Raw genomic sequence first — 17,171 nt, 5'->3', positions numbered from 1 at the left:
ACAAAGTTAGGGATGGCCCTGATGGGTTTTGTTGAATTTTGGGTTTGAAACTTTAATGCTCTTAATGGGTTCCCCTGTCATTTTGTTTATTTTGATATTTTGCTGCGGAGAATGTTGATATATTATTCTCTGTCATTTTATCATTTATAATAATAAATAAAATATGTACATGAGAGATGAAAGCAAGTGAAATGTGTAATATGGGAATTTTATACATAGCAAGGGAATCTTCTTCTTCTTCTTCAATTTTTTTTTTTTCTGGTTTGTCATCATAATTTTTCTTGTTGTGACTGTAATTACTGTTTTTAAAATTATTTATAAAGAATAGCATAATGAAAAGGCAACAGTTTTAGACGTTGGTGCTCCACACATTCTCCCTAAAAGTAAGAAACCCCTTCAAAGGGTTTTGTATTGACAACAACTTCTAGTTGAACGAACGAAATTATTTATTGAATTTTTGGTTTAAAACTTTGATGATCCTAATAGGTTCCCTGTTATTTTATTGTTATTTTGTTTATTTTGATGTTTTGCAGGGTGAAATGTTTAGATATGATTAATGTTGAGATGTTATTTTCTGTCATTTTGCCATTTACAATAGCAAATGAAATATCTATAAGAGAGATAAAAACAAGTAAAATATGTAATATAAGAATTTTATATATAGCAAGGGAGTTCTCTTCTTGTTCTTGTTCTTCTTCTTCAATTTTTTTTTTTAAATTTTCAGGATTACACTCTCTATATCATCATCCCAATTATTTTTGTTATAGCCACAATTACTGTTTTAAAACTATTTACAAAGAATGGTGAACAAAGACTCTATTAAAATTGTCATAGTTTTAACGGTGTTCATTCTCATTACTAACTAATGTGTGCATGTATTTTATTTTTGACCAAAAAAAGATAAAAAATTAAGAAGAGAACTGATGATTGTGAGTTTGTGGATCAAGGTAAGCTCATCTGTCAATAGACTGATCCTTTGAAATTACATATCGGTTGTTGATTATATAGGAATAAGGAATCTGATAATTAAAAAAAAAAACTACTCATTAATTTCTTTATTAAAAAAAATTTGGAGTTATAAAATTATAAATTTAAATTCTAGTTGAATTAAATTAATGAAAAAAGAATTAGCTTGTGAATTATTAGAGACAAATGAAGAGACGATTGAAAAGAACTTGGGGTCAAAGAAAAGTAGGGCAGGCAAGAATTACCAAAACCATCGAATCTAGACCCGATTAAAAAATTCGAACCGCGTGAAAACGACGAAGTTTCGTGTCTTCATCGTTAACGCAGCGTAAAAGCAACCATCAACGATTGCTTCCAAAACCCAACAAAACAGCCAACAGAGAAACCAAAAAGGAAGAGAGTCGGAGAGAGATGGTTTTAAACAGCAGTCTGGTTGTGACCGTTGCCAATGTATCAGCTGATCTATGCCAATACATAGCATGCAATCCAGAGCGGCTAAGCAGCGACCAAGTCTTGAATTTGCTCTTCTGCTTTCCTCTCCACCATTTGGGTCGTCTCGCTCTCTATCTCTGGAACTATCTCTGCTACAATCCCAACCCTGCCAATCTGTCCGATTTCGATTTCAACGACGACGACGATGATTCCCACTCCGATTGAGTTCTTGCATCAATTTTTTCAGATACCTATTTATTTTCTTGTATTTGTAAATCTTATTATTATCAATGGGAATTATCTGAGAAGGGAAATTAAACGATGTTTATTGATCATGTAAAGAGATGGGATTGTATTGGATTTGGATTTCAGATACTGCATTCTTGAGAAGCTGGAATCTTTTTGTTTGTTTGTTTGTGTGTCGATCAAACTTGTTTTAAGTGTTTGCCTTTGGGGTCGTATTGTCCTACTGCTGTTCGTGATATTGACAACCATTTTCGGACTAAAAAAAATGGAAACTTATTAATTGAACAATTATTAAATATCACCACTATGAATATATTAATTGAAAAATCTGCTCCATTTTCAAACGTTCAGAAGTTAGAAAATTTGCTGAAAAAGGATAACTTGGCGTAAAAATTGGAAAAAAAGGGTGGAATTGGAAAAAAAATGAGGACTATGGTGTGGTGGTGTCGTTCTCATTCCCTATTTTTACCTGCGTAAATGTCAGCAAAACCCACCTTTCTCTTCCCTTATTACCATTTTGCCACCCCTTTTTCTCTCGCAGACTCCCAGTCATCGTCGCTCTCCTTCCATGGCCTCTGTAACTCCGCCATCCACTCAGGTTTTTCATATTTATCAATTTTCTATTATTGATACTAACAAATCTGTGAGCCTTTTTCTTGTTAATTTGATAGATTGGCTATTGACTTCTGTTTGAGATTTTGGTCTTGTTTTAGTTAAATTGATTGATTTCTTGATAGTATAAGCTCTAAGCTTTAAATTTTAGCAAGTTAATGACTAATACTTTTAAATAATGGGGTTTCAATTGCTAATTTGTCTCAATTTTTCATCAGGCTGTGTCACCTGGGGATGTTAATAGTGACGCCAATGTGTTTCAGTTGATACAAACTCACCAGGCAGGCTCTCTTTCGTTGTAAATGCTTAAGAAATTAGTATTAATATCTCTGTTAATAGTTTTAGTCATTTTTGAACATATGTTCGTGAATTTACCGAGTAGTCTCGAGTTTCGGTGATTACAGGAAAAGGCTGCTCGACTTCCTCCGGTTGAGGAAATTAGAACTGTGCTTTATTACAGTGAGCGTGGCGTGCTTTCAACTTTTTCTCAGGTTTGTTGTTCTTATGCTGGTTACAGATTTCAACTCATTAATCAACAGAGAAATAATGGAATTTAAACTTTCGTGACATGGCTGAAGATGATTGATGATCATGATTCAGTACATTAGTTCTTATGTGACACGATTAGAGGTTTACTGTTAATGAAGGGCTAAACCAATATGGTGAGGGTGCATCAATAATCAACATGAAGGCTGAATTTGGGCCCAAGATTTTTTGTAAAATTATTTTAAAACATTACTGAAAGTGTAAGATCACGGATTTTTGGCTAAGATTTGATTGGACTGTTCATGAACTTCTCTAAATTAAAGCCAAAATGAATGTCAAAGGGGTTGATTTGGAAGGGTGTACAAGTCAGTGATCTAAGGATTTGTATTGTACCATGTGGTGGATGCAAATCGTAACAAAATCTGAGTTTGTTAAGTGTTGAAGATTTGGAAACTAATGGTATACAAAATGGTGATCCTTATATTTTTTTTGTGTAGCTTAGGAGATCAGCATTATTTGGACTGCAGATATGGTTAAAAATCCACTTTTACTTGGGGTTTTGGGGTGGGGGGTATCTATGGTTGTTTTAATTTGCTCACTGGTTTATACTTGATTGTGGCATTTATTGCTTGGACTACTTTTTTAACTGTTTAACGGCTTAAAACAATTGCTTTGATGAACAGAAGCTTGTGGGTTATCCATCGGCGTCAATGGTTGATTTCGCATGTGATGTCGATGGAACTTTGATATTAGCAGTGAGCAGCTTGGCAAATCATGCAAAGGTTTGCTCTCTCTATAACATGCATATTCTTTTCATGTGTCCTTGAACTTGGGAAATTATTCATCAACTATAAAAATAAGTAGCCATTCCCTTACCTTAATGAAAAAAAACAAGTGTGGCTCTTTTGGATTGGTAAACTTTAAATTGATAGCTGTTATAAAAACAATGAAAATTTTGAATGGTTTTAAGAGTGCAAGTCTTATAGATAAGATTGATTGATATGTATGTGTTTGGTTTCTCATATTGTTAAACTCTCCCTGGGCAAGTTCATTCCATGTGCATAATGGAGATGCTGGATTAAACTTAATTGTCCTTGCCAAATTCTGTTTGTTATACTTTTTTTTTCTCTTGTATAATTAAGCAACCCAATGTTATTATTTTAGGCTTGATATAGGAAATTTAGTCCTTTACAATCCTATGACTATCTGAAACTTGCTTTCCACAGGACCTCTTAGCTAATCCCAGATGCTCATTGCTTGTTGCTAGAGATCTGGAGGATAGGACTGATTTGGTAATCGCCCTGCAGGGTGATGCTGTTTCTGTAAGTCATTATAATCTTCATTTCCTATATATATGTTATCATAAACTCATTGTTTTGGCATGTCTTTTAGGTTCACCTTTTTCTTTTTTGTCTGAGGGAGGGGGTTAATATATTTTAAAATTCTGTTTTGATGAATTATTTAGGTTTCTGAGAAGGATAGAAGTACCATTCGAACTGCATATCTGGCAAAGCATCCCAATGCATCATGGGTAACTTGTTTCCTCTTATTCTTTTCAATGCTTCTTTTTTTTATTGGCCCAACACCAGGACTAAAACACCATGCACAATATGAAGGTTGACTTTGGTGACTTCCAATTCATTCGCATTGAACCAAAAGTTGTGCGATATGTGTCAGGAGTTGCAACTGCTTTACATGGATCAGGAGGTTTGTGTTGTTCTGATTCTTTTTATTAGTTATAGTACAAAATTTTTCCGAGTGTGTTGTTGAGATTGACTTTTGGTATTCTTGGGGTCATCTCAACTAAGACACTTACCAATGCTTTTGCTCATGCATTTAAGTGCTATGTTTATTTTTTTGAGTGCCTCTTAGATATTAGATTACAGATTTTACCGTGTGTGCCAGGCACATATGCCAGGCTACCCATGGATGGAACGCATCTGTTTGTGTGGGTGGGCACACACAATAATTTCTCATTGATTTAATTGTTTTGTTACCATCTTTTTCCTCATTCTTCCCATTTTCTCTATGTTACTTTAAATGTTGCAGAATTTAGCAAAGAAGAATATCAGGCTGCTAAAATTGATCCAATAGCTCAGTTTTCTAAACCCATTGCAGTATGTTTTCCTCATACAATAAATGCATTCATGATGAATATGTTTATAAATTGCGGCTTTTATCCCCCACATCCCTTATTGGCATCTTTTCTTTTATCAGTCTCATATGAATAGAGATCATGCTGAAGATACAAGGCTCATTGTCCAACATTCAACATCAATTGCGGTAATCTGGTGTACTACTACTTATTTTGCTTTATTTTCTAGGAACAGACTGTTGAATGAATTCTGATTTAATGTTTTTCTTCAGGTGGACTCTGCCTACATGCTAGACACTGATAGTCTTGGATTCAACGTTAAGGTATTGCTAATATTTAACCATTGCACTGTGTGCCTACTTTGCTCATATTTTAAAATGTTTTTTGGCTTCCAGCTTATGTATTTTCTTCTTTAATAACGGGCATAATTTGAGATTAACTTTTTTCGAAACTGTTTCACTATGCCACTACTTTGTCATTTAGGTATTTTCTGAACTCAAGATTAACTGTTCCTCTTCCCCTCTATTTAATGTTTTGACTTCACATTTCTTCTTCTAGGCTGCTTATCAAGGAAATACTTACAAGCTTCGGATTCCTTTTCCTAGACGTGCAGAAGAGAGAAAGTGAGACACCTTAACCAGACAATAATTCTTTTATGCCAAAAATAATATCACTTGTTCCTCTTCAATTTTTGCTATTCTTTTGTCATACAATGTGCTGCTAGGTTCTCATCTTAATTTTGTACTTCATCTGAAAAGTTTTACTTTTTGCCAATATTGCTGAAGTTAATATGAGGATTTTTTTTTTTATTGGACGCTAATATCTGGATTTAATTGACATTATTCTATGTATATATGAAATCCTGCCATAGTTGAAATCCTTGGGCCATAAACTTATGGAGGGCTTTCAGCCTGGGCCCACAGGTTTCCTTTACAGAATCCTTCTGTCATGTGCCATGACTTTATATTGCAACTTAATGGTGCCTCTGCTTCCCATTTGTCTGCATTATTTGACTTTGATTTCTTTGTTTCTGATTAGCTTGTTTTCTGTTACTTCTTAGGGATGTGAAGACTCTAGTTGTGGAAATGCTTCAAGCTGCTAAGTCTCAACTCTCAAGTTAATTGGTGCCATGCTGAAAAAGGAGCAAAGAGGTGCACTTATCTTTATAGTCTTGCAATAAGATGTGTTTAACTATTATGCCAGTTTCTTAGCAATAAAGTTTGTCATCTTAACTCTTAAGCATAAAGAAGTCCGGAGTTGATCTGCACCCCTTTATAAGCAAACCATGTGCTCATGTTGGCATTCTAACAATTCCCTAATTTTTCAAGCATAAGAGTTTTCTTTCTTTTGTTTTATCCTTCTTTTAGAGAGAGAGAGAAAGAGAGAAGGCGACTGTATTCTGAAGCTTTGTCATTTCATATTAAGAACATTGAACTTAATTTTTTTATTGCAAAAAAAAAAATAAAAAAAATTTATTTTTTTTTTTTTAATAATAAAATAATTCTTCATCTCTCATCTCTCTCTCTTATCTTCTTTGTCTTGTTGTTCCATATCATCACATATTCCTCATTCTTTCTCTCTCATTCTGGCTATAACTACTAATACATACACACAATCTACCATTTTTTTTGTTGTGCAGTAATTGATTGTGTTTGCATTCCTATCATTTCTTTATTCTTCTATCTTGTACTTATCGTCTTGTTTGTCTGCGTAGGATTCTGCAGCACATCACAATCGCAGCCTAGATGATAAGTGATATGAATTACTATAGAATTCTGGAAGGCAAACAAAACACATGATTTGCTGAAAACTAAACAGTCACCTGGGTCTTGGCTGCTTGCTCCTCATATGTACTATGGACATTGTACTTAGCTACTCAGGCCCCATGAAAATGTGTGATTGCAAACTGATGTAAACATTTGTATAACCAGAAGACTAATATGCATGTTTCTTCTGCTTCAGTTTTTTCCAAAGTTAAAATGTAACTGGATTTGGGATAAGTGGAGCTAATAAGTGAGATACCTGGATTTGTGCTTGGCAATGGTTTCTGTTTTAAGCAAATAGATTCTGCAGAAAAGCATACAGATGACATAATCATTTTGCGAATTAGCCTCTAGAATATCCAATTAAACAGTCCTGAATTCTCTCTATTTGTCACGTGCTGGCACATCACAAGCAAGTCACAAATCTCTCTTGGCCATTATATTTCACTGGAGATATGATTCCCTTTAGATTTTGCTCGCTTTACTCGTATGCTGCAGGGCCTGATATGATTACAGCCATTGCCAGAGCTGGCGGTGCCATTTCCTTTTACAGGCATCACCTGCATAATGAGGCCAAGCTAACTTTAGCTAAGCCATCTTATTTGACAAAAATTTTGACCCTGTTAAATACTTGTTTTTATTAAAACATGCATTTTATCACATGCATCAGAAGCATATCACTGGAATTATGGCCTGGTAAAGGAAGGATCAGATTACTGCATTGCAATTCACTCATATACAGAAAAATTGGCAAAAAAAAAGAAGCATCATCTAAGGAAATAAGAATTTATAATAATAGGAAAGCAAATGGTAAATGAGAAAAATAATTTATTTTCTCATCGATAAAAATAAAGCATAGATCTGTACAACAAACAAACGAACACAGCAGAGACTGCTTCTTAGTTCTTACTACCCTCTCTTCTTCGACTCTGAGCAAACTCCTATTCACCACATTATCGTGAACTCCAAACAAGAATTCCAAAAATTTCTTAGAAGATAGGGAAAAAAAAAAAAAACAAAGTCTGCTGCTTCAATGTGGCAATCCCTCATTCTGAATCAGTCTCCATACTTCCCATGGCCTTCAATCCTCTTGGTCTCTGAATGAAATTTATGCCAATAAAAAGGCATCAAAAAAGAGAAACTAAAAGATAGAACATTAATTTTAAAAAGATATATATTAATGATAATTCGGATCCAAAGGAGAATCAAATTGAATACCTTCTTAGAACTCTTCTTCTCTCTCACTTCGTACCTCTCTTGGCACATGTCAGTCAACCATGCCCCAGGGCTCACCAACTGTCACCCACCAAAAAATCCAAAACACAAAAACAAAAAAAAAGAAAAGGGGGGGAAAAAGGGGAAAAATAATTAGAACCCACCATCAAGGCATACAGGGAAAGGAAAGAAAATAAAAACCCTTCCAATAAAACCGAAAATAAAACAAACCCAAACCACAGAAAACAAAATTCTCCTATTTTCCCTTTCCCACCCTTAGAAATTATCCTTTTTTTAAAAATTTTTTTATAGAGGGAGGGAGGATAACAAAAAGAAAAAGCATTCATCAATTAGCAAAGACTTACAAGTAAGCTTCTTTGGATAATCTTGGCTCTCTTTTTGGGCCGTTGAGGAAGCTTACACCCTTTCATGGCCATAAAATCCTCCTCTTTTTCTTTGCTTGACAGTGTGATATATAGCTTTGGCCAAACGTGTCGTCCTTTATCCTCGCCATTGTTACAGTCGATTGAAATCTTCCCATTCTCATCCACACCCATTGACCCTCTTGTGGTGTAATACCTGTCTTCTTTCTCAGGCGATGCCGATTTCCGGTTCTCATTCACACTCGACCGGAGTGTTGCTGCCTCAGAATTCCTGCACCAAACAGATCCGCATAAGTTAAAAATTTCCCATTATTTATCATTATTTTTAAGCCATAGATTGTTCATAATTAGGATTAAAAAGCAGTAAAATTATAAGCAAAATCCATAGCGAAGTTTCCTTTTTTTTTTTTTGAATTTCTTTTGTTTTCTTGTACTTTCCCGTCAACCAAACAGGAGATTGCAAGAAAGTTCCGACCTTTTTCCCTTTTTTATATTCGGGGAATTCTCAACTGTCTGTTTGGTTGCTGAGAAAAGGAAAACAAATCAGAATTACGATATTGAAACAACATAAATCATACAGATTGAACTTCATTTTCTCCTTTTTAATTTCCTAAGCAACCAAGCAGGAATAAACAAGAAACTTCCGCCAACATAATTTTCTTAAGAGAATTTCCCTTTATCTATTTGGTTGCTGAGAAAACTAGAAGATAAACGAGTCCGAGAAATAGTGGATTAACAGAAACCACCATATTCCAAGTCAGAAACTGGCCCTTTTTCCCCTTGTCAAGGCAACCAAAGAAACTGAACACCAATCTAACCTGGTAAGACGATTGGATTGAGGATGAAATGTTTCCTTCTCTGTAGCAGGAGATACGATGCGTCTATCAAAACGAGATGTGATTTTCCTGCTAAGTACACCATCGGATCTCTGTGAGATGATTCGAGGGTCTCTTACTCTCACACATCTAAGCCTCTTTTTATTCCCCCACTGCAAGAAAAAATCTGGCTCTAATGGTTTATTTGCTCTCTGATTTTTCTCGTCTTTGTCCATACCTGTAATCACAAAAGAGAACCATTAGAAACAAACCCAAAAGTGAAATCGAGAACTAGCAGAAAATTGACGTAACGCGGTGAAGAAGAAGAAGAAGAAGAAGAAGAAGAAGAAGACTTGATTATTGATTAAGAAAACCCAGAAGTGAAAATCACAGAAAAACAGAGTCCGTTTTCTCTTCAACGGAAAATGAGAGAAACAGATATAGGGGCTGCTTTATCACATCGGATTGGGTCTTGTATGAGTTCCATTTAGAAGACCCAGAAGTGAAAATGAACGAAACTGTGATTTTCAAGATGAGAAATGAGTTGATAAGAGAAAAACCAGAAGGGAAAATCAGAGAAAATATAATAATGGGTCTAACAGAAGATATGAAAAGAAAAGATTGTTAAGATGCAACAAAAAATGGTAGACGGAAGCAAAAGAAATTTAAGTTAGAAATAATTGTTAGGTAAACCTCAAGATCTATAAGTGTAACAGGGAAATCAGGAGGGAATCCTCCATTCAAAGCGATTGACTTGTTACCAAAAGCCACAGAGATGAAGAACATATATTACCGTAAGATAATTGCATGAAGAATGAAGGACGAACAATCCCTGATCAAATATGTAGAGAACAAGCAAACTCTCTACAAAACAAGATAAATCCCAGATTATACCAACAACTCTCTCTCTCTCTCTCTCTCTCTCTCTCAGAGAAATTTTCTTAGCACTTCTCTGAGTTTGGGTGAAGAAATGGTTCTTTGTCTCTCTCAAATCTAGCTTTGGTGTTTGTTTCTCTCAGCTTCGTGGGCTCCTCTTCTTCCTCTTCGTATTCTTCTTCTTCTTCTTCTTCTCTTGTGTGTTCTCTCTCCTCTCTCACAGTATTTATTTAGCCCTCAATGGCCTCAGCGAGGGATAAAAATAACTGCAGATTATTCTAACCGTGGATTAAACGGACGGTATGATGAGGGTAGTAACCTATGTTAATAGTTACTCCCCTTCTCACTTTCAAAGGCCATGTTCCTTTTCACATGCGGTCTTCGCTCTCCACTCGCCACCCACTAATTTGAATTGGGCTTTTAGGCCCAAATTTGTTTGGGCTTCTTTCTTTTTAATTTGGTGGATATTAGGCCTCCGTCTAGCCCAATAAATCTCACCCCTAAACTTACCCTTCCTCTTTACCTTTATTTACCCTACCTTCACTCCATTCGAACATACCTAAATATCATAATCATTATTCATTATAATCCATAAGCTTCCTTTGAAAAAAAAAAAAAAAAAAACTTATAATCATCCACTAGGCTGCATTACAAATAGTTGGGAGGATACATTTATATAGCTTTGAAAACCTACAATAATTTTAAATATGAAATTGTTTTAATTAATAAAAATTTCCATGAGAGAACAAATTAACTGATGTGAATGTTAATTAACATAAACAAAATTTATTATTAAAAAATAATAAAACTATAAAAGGTTGTTTTGGAAAAAAAATTTAAAAAAAAAAAAGGTTGTTTACTTGTTAATGAAAGAAAGTGTACAAAAGGACAGAATCTTGAAATTGCAAGTGTGTGTCTTCACTTTCAACTCTTTAAGATTGCCTAAAATCAATTTAACATGTTTATTTTTTTCATTATTAATTAATAAATTTTATTTTAATAATATTAAAGTTGTTTTTATATTAATAAGATTTTAAATTTAAATTTTATTAAAATTATTGCATTTGATTAAAAATTAAAAATTTAAGAGAGCGTTTGATATAAAATTAACAAGAGATAATTAATACTTTATAACTTTTAACCCTATTTGAATATTTTAAATTAACATTTTTATCCATTAATATTTATACTTTGTTGAAAGGGTAAATGTTAATTTTGGAGTCCAAGTTAATAAGGGTAACATTTAACTTGTAACTTTTTAACCTTTTATCAAATACAACTTAAAAATTAAATATTAAAAAATTTAATATTTAGAGAGAGTAATTATTAATCTAACTTTTAAAAATTAACATTTAATTAGTATAAATATTAATGAAGTGAAAAGTTAATATAATATAATATATTATTTTGCTAATATATCAGATTATTTAATAGAGTTAAAAAATTTAATTTAAAAAAAATATTTTACTAATAAAATATATTAAATTTAAATTTAAATTAATTTTTAATAATTCTTAATTAACAAGTTTAAAAAAATATTCTCTCTCTTCCTTGCTCTTAGTCTCCGCTCTCAACTTGGCCTCCTGTTTCACATCCCAATCAAAATTCTCACTAGCTTCACCCTCTCGACTTTCAAGCTTCCATCGACAAACCCCTCTCTCTCAACCGCGTGATTATGTGTATTGTTAAATATTTTATAGTATTATTAAATTTTAAAATTAAAATTATAAATAAAATATATTTTAAATAAATTATTAATTAAAATATATAAAATTAAACGAGTTTCAAAATTATTCAGATAATTTTGATTCTATTATTTTTGTTGTTTTGTAATTATCTCATGTGATATAGGTTGTTTACAATTGAGAATTTTAGATTGAGAGGTTGAGAATTTTTGCATTTTGTTCTGTAATTATAAATTCTCAAGAAAATTACTTACAATTGATTTAGACAATTCAATCAAACTACAAAAAGTTAAGAGGGAAAATATTTTTTATTTTTTAAATTTTAATAATTTATTAAAATATAAAAATATTTATATATACATAATATAAACATATACTATTAATATTTTTCATAAAAAATATTTATCATGTATAAATTATTTTTCATAAAATAAACGGAGTTTTAATTTTCTTCTTTAATTCAATTATATTCAATTTATAAATTCATTTTCAATTTTTTTAATTTAATTTAAAATCGAACTGATTATTCGAAAAAAAAATATTGATGGTTTAATGTTTAATTATTTCAATTATTTACAAAGTAGTTTTGTAACAACCCAAAAAAAATTTTAATTATAAATAAAATAATTTTTGACCTAATTGTAAACCTCTAAGAAGTTGAGGGACTAATAGTTTAATTAGAATTTAAAAAAAATCCAGAAAATTGAAAAACGAAGCAGCCCCCCACCCCCCTCCCTTTTTCCTCCTCTCCCGCGACACCCCTCCCCCTCACCTTCTCCCTCTCGTTTTCTAGTCGACCGGCCAGCACCAGTGCCGGTGGCACTCTCTCACCTCAGGACGACGTCAGGCGGTGGCGGCGGCGGCAGGGAGGAAGAGAAAGAGAGAGAAGAAAGGGAAGGAAAAAGAAGAGAGAGAGAGAGAGAGAGAGAGAAAAGTCGGGCCGTTTTTCGGTCGATTCCGCCCACCAACGCCGGCGATCCAAGCTGCCACCAACTCCCCACGAACCCAGCCCCATTTTTCGACCAACCATGCCCGAGATGGTGGAGTTTCCGGCAAGAAACGAAGAGAGAGAAAGAGAAGAGAGAAAGCGACGGCAGCGGCTTTTCGGCCACTTTTCCGGCGATCCGACCGTAGGATCGGAAATCCGAGACCAACAATGGACTCAGGACGATGAGATCTTCGAGAGAGGATCGGTCACGCTCCAATCGGACACCGTTTGAAAAAGGCGATAATCGGACGGTCCAGATTTCTTGGTGAGATTTTCGAACTTTTTCGATTTTTAAAATTTAAAAATAATTTTATGATAATTATTAACACAATTTGGACTTAATTTAGGTGCAATCGGATCGAGGATAGCTCACCGGCGCTAGGACCGCATTTTCAGCCAGATCCGACTGCCTGGCGGCTCGTCTCAGAACGTGATCGATATTATAGTCAATCCTAACATTTTCAAACGTTCTGGATGAGTTCCAGGTGTCAGAATTAGCATAGGTAAATCCGAACTCCAAGTTGCTCATTTTCGGCTAATACAAATTTAGAATAAAATTCATAAAATATTCGTGGATGATCAGAAAATTATAATTCTTTTTGCAATAGTCTTATAATATTATTAAGAATCGCAGGGTAAAATTTTAGAATTTTTAGAGCTTGTTTGGGTAGTTTATGTAAAAAGGGTTAATTATAAGGACTAAACTGTAATTTTCATATTGTGATTGTTGACTGTTTGGATGGGCTCAGGAGGGGCTATCTGATGTGATTGAGTTGTGGATGTGTGGTTTGTGGATATAGAAGTGCGTTTTAAGCCATTTTGCAAGTTGGGTAGGTCCTAAGTATAAGAGAAACTCTGCTGAATTTTCGGCACGACTTAGGACATCTTTGATCTTTTTCTTAATTTGTATTGAGTTAAATGTATTAAATAATTGTAAAAAAAATTGTCAGGTGAGCCGAGACAGCCTTTCTCCTCTGCCTAGCCGCCACAGTGACTTCGGTTAAGTCTGTGAGTAAAATATTAATTTTAATTGTAATTTCGATATTATTATATGTTCAAGCATGCCCATGCATCACTTATAAATATGTATCTATGTAGTTAAATAATAAGCACATTTTATATTGCATTCATAATTGTTGAAGTGTCATGGATTTTGTTTGTAGTAATTTCGAGTAGTATGTGTGCGTGGCGTGCGTGTGGTATAGTATTGGATATGGACAGGATGGGTAGACACGGCTTGAGAGACACTTGCTGGAACTCGATCCTTTGGGGTAGACACGGCTTGAGAGACACTCGCTGGGACCTCGCATTTGATTTATTAAGCAAAAGTCCAACTTGAGAGACACTCGCTGGCAGAGGTTGGATTAAGAGGGCTGTATAAGGTATCAGCTCCCATATATGTATTGTTTGACAGCGTTGGGTGTGTGAGTGCTCCAAATTACCTTTTTTCTGTTATGATATAAAAATTATGACGATGTTGCATTTCACTCCACATGGTGCATTAGTTTTAGATAGCTATAGAGATTATGGTTAAAATTGATATTTTACTCTTTGAGTATAACGCTCACTCCTGTTCACCTTATTTTTTCAGGCTACAGAGGAGACATTTTTCAGAATAACCTGTTCCTTTCCTCGCAGATTTTAAAAAAATTACTTAACTGTATTATTATTATCTAAATTTGTAATTTATAACTCTGTATGTACTAGTAGTAGCATTAATCCTATCATGAACTGCATGAATTTAAGTTTTTGTATTAACAAATGAAAATTTTTTATGAATTTTAAATAATTTGTAAATGATATAACAGGGTTGAGTTGCGCTCTCCTAATTTTAGTTTCTGATAATTACTGGATTAAGTTGGTCCGAAATAAAATTATAACAGTTTAATTTAAATTATTTTATATGCATATTAGGCTTAAATTGTGAGCCTGGTCATGGGTTTGAGAATAATAAAACTTATTACGGGCCTCAAGGGCTTTATACAGGCTCATGTCCCAGTGCTGGTCCGGTCCATAGGTTGGGTCGTGACAAGTTTTCTACCCAGTGTAAATTAAAAAAATTTAATTCTAAATTTTTATTTAGAAAATTTTTACAACTAAAATCCAAATGTTATTTTCTGTTATTTTGATTTTTTTTTTTAAACATGCCTCATTTTTCGCAACTAATCGCGTTCCGTACATGCCCTTTGATTGGCAAGTGCAATAGTTTCCAATATTTCAATCAAACATTTGAAATTTCTTCAAAGTGGGTGTGCTTTATATTGCAAATGGACCATTTCAACTACCGTAATTCCAACAAATGTATTCGCAACTACGCATTGCTTTCCCAAATTAGAACTTACCAACTATTTTTGACTTGCTAGTTGCTGCTAATATGCTTATGCTTTTGGATACTTGGTTGCAACTTAAAATTATACAATCATCCAAATCCCTTTATCTGAAAGTAAGCATATATATATTGGGGAGAAAAAAAAGTAAGCATATATGGGTTTTTTTTTGTTTTAATTGGGTTTATTCTTTAAAGCTAGGCTTTGAAATCTGCTGCATGCAGCAGCTTCTCTTTAGCCCTTCGCGTGGAGGGAGGTCGTCTCCCCTCTTTGATCAGTGGGTTTTCCTTCCTACTGGCGGATAAGGGTATAAATGGTTCTGATGATTAGAGCAACAAGTGATGAATGAAGAAGGTTTCTATAGGCTGCCCTTGTGAAGTGGTTCTGTGATTTTCTTTTGCTTCTTGTTGCGATTTTTTTAGCCTTTTTCTTGGTGTTGTTGTTGCAGATCTTCTGGCACAAAATGAAAGATCTTAGCAAACTTGCTCCGGCTTGAGTAGCTTAATAGTTTTGTTGCATGTGGTTCCTTCTTGTTATGGTTGTTGAAGGTTGACTTTGGAAGCTGCATGTGTCAGAGAATGCTTAGTTTTTCTCTGATCTAGCATGGAACCGGTCGTCTGGTGGGCAGCTCATAGGGTGCGATTTGGTAGATCAGCCTGGAAGGTGCAAATGGGACACTAAAGAGACCCATCGCCGACGTTCTATGCTTGCTGTGGTGTCGATGCATAACTTCAATGGTGCCTAACCTCTTAGCCTGGGGTTCAACAGCTCTCTAAATCCATGAAGCTACATGAGAAGACTTTGCCAGCAGGCTCCTTTGATCTTTAGTATTTTTTCTAAGTCTTTAATGGCATCAGTAATTAGGGAGATAAGTTGTTTTCTTCGCTAATCATGGCTATGGGCATCTTCTCAAGCAACAAATAGTGGAAGGTTCAGCTACATTTTGGTATATTTTTTCATATTTTTTGGGTCAAATTTGTAAGGTAGTTCACCCAATTGGAGTGTGGGATTCTGGCCATATGGGACCTAAATTTAGTGGGCTTCATTGAAAATTTTTAATTATGAACTCTCCTGTATCTGGGCTCTAGGCCTTTTAAATTAATGAATCAATGTTCCATCATTCGATAAAAAAAAAAAAAAAAAGCAAGCATATATATAGATATGCCATATATAAATGTGTGTGTTCATGGTGAAAAACCCGAGTAGACTCATATGTCAGTGGATTAGACATTCATTCAATTGTGGAGGGATGTGTGCACATAACTTGAACTTGTCTCTCTTTGTTTATACGTATTTATTGAGTCAAATTTGGTTATTATTATCATTATTATTATTATTATTATTATTCAAGATATCTTTTATATCTGTTTTATGATTTATAAAAAATTTTTGTGGATATAAATGAGTAACTATTTCCATATCCTAAATGGCTACATCCCCATCACTTGGTATTCCTATACTTTGCCTCCTTGCCCCATCATTCACTATTTTCCTATTATTTACATTTTTTTTTTAAAAAAAGGTATTATTTCCTTATCACCCTCTCTATGTAAACAAACTAATGATAATAATAATTCATTAATGAGAACAAAATCTAAATGTTCTTGATTTTCAAAGTCTAAATTTTAAGTTTAAATTCCATTAGCATTAGACTATAAGCTTTCGTAGTTTTCAAGGAAAGCAAGCAATACGCCATCATTCTTTAGCCATGGAAATTTTGAATTTTTTTTTTAAAACTTTTTAAATTGAAATGATTTTTTGAAATTTATTTATTGTTATTATTGTTAAATCTAAGGGCTTAAAAATTAATTTTGCCTTTAATTAATTTATCTGAAGTTTGGAGGTGACTTTTCTATGGTGGTTGAATTGGTCCATTGAATTTGAAATGCCACCTACAAATTAATTAGAAGACATCAAATGAATAATGGGTTCCATCTCTTTTCTTCCCTTGCTATTTAAGGTCATCATTGCCAATTTGCTAAATTCAAATGGGATGATTGTTGACCGTTACAAAAAGTGATACCCTAAAATTCAATTATTAAGCTTATTTTTTTAAATATTATTTAATTGTGAATTATTTTTAAATTATGAAATTTTAAATTTTAATTAAAATTTATTAAATTTTAAATTACATTTAAAATTTTTTTAAAAATTTAAACTTTCATCACAATTTCAATAAAAATTAAAAATTGTAACCTTTTACTAAAAATGGTTAAAATTTTTAAGATTTATGAGAGAGATTATAAATACATTCAATATATATATATATATATATATATTTT

At 33.5% G+C, this 17,171-nt stretch overlaps 2 protein-coding genes and 1 long non-coding RNA gene across 5 annotated transcripts; 2 read left to right on the top strand and 1 right to left on the bottom strand.

Annotated features, from left to right (window-relative positions):
- Positions 1-1,313: 1,313 nt before the first annotated feature.
- LOC110664566 (uncharacterized) lies at positions 1,314-6,878 on the top strand. Its single transcript, XM_021824286.2, has 13 exons — positions 1,314-2,242; positions 2,475-2,537; positions 2,661-2,747; positions 3,426-3,524; positions 3,969-4,064; positions 4,208-4,273; positions 4,359-4,449; positions 4,792-4,859; positions 4,960-5,025; positions 5,110-5,160; positions 5,396-5,460; positions 5,898-5,988; positions 6,552-6,878. The coding sequence occupies exons 1-12, from the start codon at positions 2,213-2,215 to the stop codon at positions 5,956-5,958; spliced, it is 843 nt and encodes a 280-aa protein (XP_021679978.2). The 5' UTR covers positions 1,314-2,212; the 3' UTR covers positions 5,959-5,988; positions 6,552-6,878.
- LOC110664567 (uncharacterized) lies at positions 6,527-10,108 on the bottom strand. 3 transcript variants are annotated; one of them, XR_009146939.1, is made up of 6 exons: positions 9,807-10,108; positions 9,017-9,251; positions 8,181-8,469; positions 7,819-7,896; positions 6,860-7,160; positions 6,527-6,743 (listed from the first exon to the last, which is right to left on the bottom strand). XR_009146939.1 is itself a non-coding variant. In XM_021824287.2 (5 exons), the coding sequence occupies exons 1-5, from the start codon at positions 9,820-9,822 to the stop codon at positions 7,038-7,040; spliced, it is 741 nt and encodes a 246-aa protein (XP_021679979.2). In that variant the 5' UTR covers positions 9,823-10,108; the 3' UTR covers positions 6,527-7,037. The 3 variants fall into 3 exon arrangements, 2 of the variants coding, with proteins under 2 accessions (XP_021679979.2, XP_021679981.2); XM_021824287.2 differs by having other exon boundaries at positions 6,527-7,160; XM_021824289.2 differs by lacking the exons at positions 6,527-6,743; positions 6,860-7,160 and adding an exon at positions 7,373-7,697 and having other exon boundaries at positions 9,807-10,106.
- A 4,934-nt stretch (positions 10,109-15,042) lies between these two features.
- LOC110664568 (uncharacterized) lies at positions 15,043-16,086 on the top strand. Its single transcript, XR_002496698.2, has 2 exons — positions 15,043-15,243; positions 15,338-16,086. It is a non-coding gene; the product is annotated as an uncharacterized LOC110664568 (long non-coding RNA).
- Positions 16,087-17,171: the final 1,085 nt, after the last annotated feature.

Source organism: Hevea brasiliensis, unplaced genomic scaffold (genome assembly GCF_030052815.1).
Source record: "Hevea brasiliensis isolate MT/VB/25A 57/8 unplaced genomic scaffold, ASM3005281v1 Scaf5, whole genome shotgun sequence".
In the NCBI taxonomy this organism is placed as follows: domain Eukaryota; kingdom Viridiplantae; phylum Streptophyta; class Magnoliopsida; order Malpighiales; family Euphorbiaceae; genus Hevea; species Hevea brasiliensis.
This window is presented reverse-complemented; position numbering and strand designations above follow the sequence as displayed.

What these genes read in the sequence shown, in the direction of transcription:
- LOC110664566 (XM_021824286.2), top strand. Translation starts at nt 2,213, where the DNA reads ATGGCCTCTGTAACTCCGCCATCCACTCAG. An exon ending in TAACTCCGCCATCCACTCAG is followed by an intron (nt 2,243 to 2,474) that starts GTTTTTCATATT and finishes ATTTTTCATCAG; the next exon opens with GCTGTGTCACCTGGGGATGT. An exon ending in GTCTTGGATTCAACGTTAAG is followed by an intron (nt 5,161 to 5,395) that starts GTATTGCTAATA and finishes TTCTTCTTCTAG; the next exon opens with GCTGCTTATCAAGGAAATAC.
- LOC110664567 (XM_021824287.2), bottom strand. An exon ending in TTATCCAAAGAAGCTTACTT is followed by an intron (nt 7,897 to 8,180) that starts GTAAGTCTTTGC and finishes GGTGGGTGACAG; the next exon opens with TTGGTGAGCCCTGGGGCATG. An exon ending in AGAAGAAGAGTTCTAAGAAG is followed by an intron (nt 7,161 to 7,818) that starts GTATTCAATTTG and finishes CTCATTATGCAG; the next exon opens with GTGATGCCTGTAAAAGGAAA.